The following is a 6,498-nucleotide window of genomic DNA, read 5'->3' as shown; positions in this document are numbered from 1 at the left end:
CAGACAGAATATTGTATACTTAATAAATAAATAAATATTTAAAAAAAATAAATAAAAATGAACAGAAGCCAAGAGTGTTGGTGCTTTCTTTTAATCCCAGAACTCAGAGGCAGGTGAATCTCTGGAGTCTAGGCCAGCTTGTACACATCAAGTTCCGGGTCTACATACTGAGACTCTGTCTCAAAAAAAAAAGGGGGGGGGGCTGAAACCTGGTGATGGTGGCACATGCCTTTAATCCCATTACTCAGGAGGCAGAGGCAGGTGGATCTCTGCGAGTTTGAGGCCAGCCTGGTCTACAGAGTGAGTGCGTTCCAGGATAGTCAGCTAGGAAGGACTGTGTCACAGAGAAACCCTGTCTCAAAAACCCAACCCCCACCCAAAAAAGTGGGTCTGGAGTCAAGATGATAGGAGTTCTTAGCATCCAATTAAACACTATATGTTCATATCAAATGAGCAGAACCTCATTGCTATTTAAAGCTACTCTCCAAAATGCTAGGAATTATAGGCTTGCATTACCATGCCCAGTTTATCTACAACTCTCTAAGCAGGTGTGGCGGCTCAAAACATAGACTGTTTCAAAACAACACACCTCTCTAAACATGCACTGATCCACAAAATATATTTTATTTACTTTACATGCAGGCAACACACATTAACATAAAAAATAAGTCAACAAATCGTTAAAGTGACAAAATGGAGAAGGGGAACCTGACTGGGGGTAGGGAAGTACAGGGTAGGTGCAGGGACGTAGCTGCACGGTAGAATACTATTACTCAGGCAGGGGGCTGACCTCCAGCATCAAATCAGACTCCATCACAATCAGGGCTGACAAGTCTAGAAGTAGGTAGAAAGTAAGAATAGTTTCTACACAGGAAAAATGGTACTGGCATGGACCTGATTATAATGACATCATCTAGAAACAAAATGAGAAAGTAGGCATTTATGGTTCACCTTCCCTACTATGACACAAAGAGAAAAGGCTGGTGTAGAAATAGCAGGCAGCTTGGTGTGGTGGTCCATGCCTCTAATTCTAGTACTCCAGAGGAAGAGGCTAACGCAAGTGGGTCTCTGTGAATCTGAAGCCAGCCTTGCCTACACAGCAGTTCCAGACCAGCCAGTGATATAGAGACCCCTGCATGAAAAAAAAATTGGGGTGTCAAGGGGGAGAGAATAGATACACTTTCATTCCTCATAGACTTCCAGATAAAAATCATATGGTAGGGGCTGGAGAGATGGCTCAGAGGTTAAGAGCATTGCCTGCTCTTCCAAAGGTCCTGAGTTCAATTCCCAGCAACCACATGCTGGCTCACAACCATCTGTAATGGGGTTGGTGACCTCTTCTGGAATGCAGACATACATGCAGAAAGAATAATGTATATAAAATAAATAAATATTTTAAAAAATCATATGGTACTAGCCAGAACAATGCTATAATTATTATCTCAAATCACAACAAAGAGAATATTTTATTCTTATACTCTGAAACAGAAATAAAAGATTAAAAGTTAAAACATTAAGGCCGATACCCTTTAATCCTTCTTGGGAGTCTGGAATGCTGAGACAGCTGTGATAGCCCAAACAACCCAATGCAACACTTACAGCAGCATTTAATTCTACCATACTGCAGCAACAACAAAAGCTTTCGTCATAAAGTTGGTAGTGCCACAATTGAGAAAAGAAAGGACAGATCAGATTGCCTATTTTATTATATTCAATGAAAAAGATATCAGGTGAATGGGAGGTCCAAAGATTAAAAGCAAACCAGGAGTGGCGGAAGCGCCTTTAGTACCAGCTAGCACTTGAGTTCACCAGCCTGGTCTACATAATGAGTTCCAAGCACACAGGGAGGCATACATAGTGGGAATATCTCAAAAAGAAAAAAGGACTAAAATAAAAATACAAAGAATATTTATAGCCTAGTGGTGGTGGCACACGCCTTTAATCCTAGCCCTAGGGAGGCAGAAGCAGGCGCATTTCTGAATTTAAGGTCAGCCTGATCTACAAAGTGAGTTCCAGGACAGTCAAGGCTACACAGAGAAATCCTGTCCCATAAAACAAAAACAAACAAAAGAGTAATGATTACAATATACTAGAGAGGTAATACAAGTTAATAACCAGCCCAGAAGTAGTGGTGCACGCCTTTAATCCCAGCACTTGGGACCAGAGGCAGTTGGATCTCAATGAGTTTGAGGCTAGCTTGGTCTACAAAGCCAGTTCCAGGACAGTCAGAGCTGTAACAAAGACACCCTGTCTCAAAAAGTTAATAACTGCAAAAAGAACTCAGAATAAAAACATAATTAACTAATTTCTCAAGTGATCAAAGATGCATAATTAGGATGGAAGAGGAGGAAATACATCCAGAAAGACCAGTAGTTATGAAAACGTTAGATACTTTTTCTCACTGTCAACAGTAAAATACTGATGACATCATTTGACAATAAAGATGAAGGAAAACAAGAACTATAGCACTGTTTGTGGGAGTATGAAACATTTTAATGAGTGGAAAATAACCATGTATTACCTAATAAACTAAAAGTGCACATATCTCAACAATCTCACTCTTGGATGCCTACAATACAACAGTGAAACCTGGATCACAAAACACAATGTGCTAAGGACAGATTAATATAGTTAGTGTCCCTCCAAAAAAGTTTTAAATAAAGTTGATGTCTACCAAGAGAAAAAAAATTAAGTACTAGATCATGGCACACTCATTCTATAAAATATGAAGGGGTTATAAACATGATAAAAACTTGGGAGTAGTACAGTACCCACCTAGCATGTATACGGCCCCTGGAAGGGCTGAGGAGAGCTGGGAAGTGTTTACAACATAGATAGCTACTGATGTCTGCGGTATATATACATCAATTAAAATAAGAAAGCAGGGCTGGAGAGATGGCTTAGTGGTTAGGACCACTGGCCTGGCTGCTGGTGCAGAGGACCCAGACTCTGCTCCCAGTACCCACAGTCACCTGTACAGCTCCAGAGGATTAAACACCCTCCTAGAATCTTCTCAGGCACCAGGCATGCACATGCATACATGCAGGCAAAACACTCATACACCGAAAATAAGTTTATTTAAAAAGAGCCAGTAGCAGGTATTGTGTAGTAAGATAGCATTTGTTCAAAAAAAAAAAAAAAAAAGCAATTCTTTGTAGAGAAGAATTTTACAGGTATGTACCCACCACCATGCCCAGTTTCTGCAGTGTGGGAATTAAACTTAGGCCCTTATGCTTGCTGGGCAAACACTACTGACTGTGCTCCAACCCTATCCTTCTTTTCATTTTTTTTGCATGTACAGTTTTTTTTATTTTTTTAAAGGAAAAATAATCATATTCTTCCTTGGTAAGCTGGAGCCACAGAGGTCAAGACTGCTGTGCTCTCACGTCTATAGCTTTGTTTGACATCCTGTAAACAGATATACTTTTATAATTAAAAGGAAAATCCACGGTATTTTTGTCTGTTTATCTATACATGTAATGGTCTCAAGGACTCTGGAACATACATGGACAAATAATGATTTTGGAACTCAAAGTGTACAACTACGTTATGAAATAATATAAACGCAAAATCCACTAATCTTGCAACATATTTAAAAAAAAAACACAAAAGACCTATTTTGAACGAAAAGCCACTATTCCAAGAATTGGGTTTGTATCTGGATAAAAAATCAGCAGCTGCTTGTCAAAGGAAGTTTGATGGTGAACACAACCACTCTTAAAACACTCATCAACAAATTTCCCAATGAATGGAGTAGAGGTTTTCATTTTTTTCCCCACACATCATATCTTAAGGCAGGATATGTCATTGGTAATGAAAAAAAAAGGTTCATTAAATGTATCACCAGTATACTCAAGTATTTCTGGGTCAAAAAGTATTTAGAAAGAGGGTATTAATGGAGCCTAAAATTGAGAAATGTGTTTTCAATCAGTTCAGAAACTATTCATCCAACCCTTAATTACTCATCCTTAACAGGGGGCGCCCTGCTATGCATTACTCAAAACCAAGCACGCCTGAAAACCTCTTAAACATAACTGAAAGAAAATCTGCCCAATCACAGGCCAGTTCCTGGCAAACTCCACCCTTGAGTACAGGAAGAACACTTTTGATTGGAAGATAGTTGTGTTTACTACAATGAGTGGTGCAAATTGGAAAGGTCCACAAGCCCAGAGTCCAAAGACATTCTCGTCAATGAAAAAGGAAAACAAGCGGCACATACACATTTATTCCTCACTAGTCACCGTCTTCAACAAAACCTCAAGGTAACTGCAATTCTAGAACAGTACGGCAAGAAGGTTAAAAAAAAAAAAAAGCCTAAAAGGCTCAGAGTTTTCTTGGGACTGTTTTCTCATATATGTTCCCGGATAAAAGTGTAAGACAAGCACAAATCTATTCACCAAGTTCAAAGTTACCTTTGCTTCTATGTTCACATTGCACCATAGACCTTCAACACAGTTGTAAGAACACCTTGCTTTTTTTCAAGAATCACTGCAAGTGTTTGGTTGGAAAACCCACTTACAATGGCCAAGTGGTAAAACTATTAAGTATTTAGCCCTAGTAGGTGTCCAGCATTCAGTGCACTCTGCAATCACGAAGATCAACAAACAACAGAGCGACTGGGTAGCCATTTCAGGTGCAGAGATCACGAGCTCAATTCATTTGAGAATTCATTGAGAGAATGGGAAATAACTATTCAAAGAACTGGGAAGTAAAATCCCAATGAAATGGCAATGCCTCAGGTCAGAGTATGCGCATATGGGTAGATTTCAAAAATGCTTTGCTTGGGAGAGGGAGGAGATTAGTGAATGAGAAAAACCATCACGATCGAACCCTACCCATATTTCGTAGAAAGGGCAGAGGAATTTAGGATCAAATCCTCATCTTATAGTCGTGGTATCTTTTTACAAATTCACTCCGCTGGAGCTTCATCAATACCCTAACAAACCTCCTTTATACATCCCAGAGAATGATCAAAGCAAGTGAACAGAACCAGGAGCGGTAAAGCTTGAGCCAGAAACTAGCCAAAAAAAACAAAAAAAAAAAAAAAACAAAAACCCAAAGGTTGCTTACCAACTAGAAAGCCCAACACTTGATCCCTAGGATGCAAAACCAGCAGCAGACAGATACATTAATCCTAAATCTCACAAAATATGTTCCTGTTTGGTGAATGAAATGTCTGCGGTATCAAGCCCATCGAGAATATTCACTTTCTGTTTACTGATCGATAGATCATTCCAAATACCCTTCCCGCCCATTTCTCATAGCTTTAGCTCACCAGAGAGGCTAGCTAGGGCCGTTATCAGAACGAGGAACTGAAGAGGCTTGACAAAACTCAAAGGTAGTATTTTGCCGCCACATTAGCAAAAATAAAAGCTCACGGTCTCGAACGCTACTTAACTATGTACGGAACAACTTTCACGGTAAAATATAACGAGGCAAGCGGCCAAACCCTAATACAAAGTTTCAAAGCAAAACCTCTCAAGGTTAGGGGAGTAACCGAGTTAGAAGCAAAACCACCACTCGACAGCCTCATTCGGCTACCAGCACAGACCTCAAACTTATCAAAAGGCTCAAACAGCAGCTCCTGACACCCAGAAGCGCCAAAAGAAGGGCGTTCGAAATCAGACCACAGAACTGGCCTTTCTGGGGACCGCCAGGCCGAGCCCTGCTCAAACAAGGAGGAAGTAAGTGCCAGATTTAAAAAAAAAAAAAAAAAAAGCCCCAAGCAGCTCCAACTGCAGCCTCTGAGCCTCCTGCAGCTACCCACATTCTGGCTGCGCTCAGGGCTGCGGGAGGAAGGGAACCCGGTGCGAGTCCCCTGAGACGGCCTGGGGACTCCAGGTCGGCGTCTTCTAGATGAATTTTGCGGGGCCCGGGGACCCAGGGTTAGAGAGCCTGCTGAGGGCGTGGGGGGGGGGTGCGCAGAGCAGGGTCGCCCAGGAGGCGGGGCCTGCCGGCTAGAAGCAGCAGCACCAGCTTCCTCGCACCCCGGCCGCCCCCCCAGGAGAAACTGGGGCGCGCACCCCGACGCGGAAGCCACGCCGGCCAGAGCCCGAGTGCCCAGGCGCCGAGGTGCCGGCGGGGGGCGCTCAGGAGAGCCAGGGGCGCGGAACTGGGTCACCCCCGCCTCGCCACCCCCCTCACAAAGGCCCCCGGGGAGGCCGCCCACAGGCCCCACAGCCCCGGCCTCGCGTGCCCGCCTCGGCCGCCACTCACCGCTAGGTCCTGGGGCACCGCCCCGCTCATGGCCCGCACCGTGCCGGCTCGCCAGGCCCGAGTGCGCAGCGCAGGCCCAGGATCTCCGCTCACTGCCGCCGCCGCCGTGGGGGCCGAGGCCGAAGCTGAGGCCGCAGGGTCCGAGAACAGAAGCAACAGCCGCTTGCCCACCGGGGAGGCCGCCGCGTCCGCCATCGCCAGGGCCGGCCGGACCCGCGCTCCTGCCCGCCGCCTCCCACCACCTCCGCCGCCAAGCGCCCGATCCACCCGCAAGGCCTCCCT

General features: G+C 44.2%; 1 protein-coding gene across 3 annotated transcripts in view; it reads right to left on the bottom strand.

The window, feature by feature from the left end:
• Window positions 1-6,492, bottom strand: part of Kdm3b (lysine demethylase 3B) — a 63,916-nt gene extending 57,424 nt beyond the window's left edge. For all 3 annotated transcript variants that reach the window (XM_005355920.2, XM_013349542.1, XM_005355921.2), the window contains exon 1: window positions 6,217-6,492. In XM_005355920.2, coding sequence (XP_005355977.1) covers window positions 6,217-6,411 — 195 coding nt within the window. In that variant the 5' untranslated portion in view covers window positions 6,412-6,492. The remainder of the gene's footprint in view (window positions 1-6,216) is intronic.
• Between the last annotated feature and the right edge of the window lie 6 nt (window positions 6,493-6,498).

Source organism: Microtus ochrogaster, chromosome 18 (assembly GCF_000317375.1).
Source record: "Microtus ochrogaster isolate Prairie Vole_2 chromosome 18, MicOch1.0, whole genome shotgun sequence".
Lineage (NCBI taxonomy): Eukaryota > Metazoa > Chordata > Mammalia > Rodentia > Cricetidae > Microtus > Microtus ochrogaster.
The sequence above is the reverse complement of the archived record's forward strand: the minus strand, read 5'-3'. Positions and strand labels throughout refer to the sequence as shown.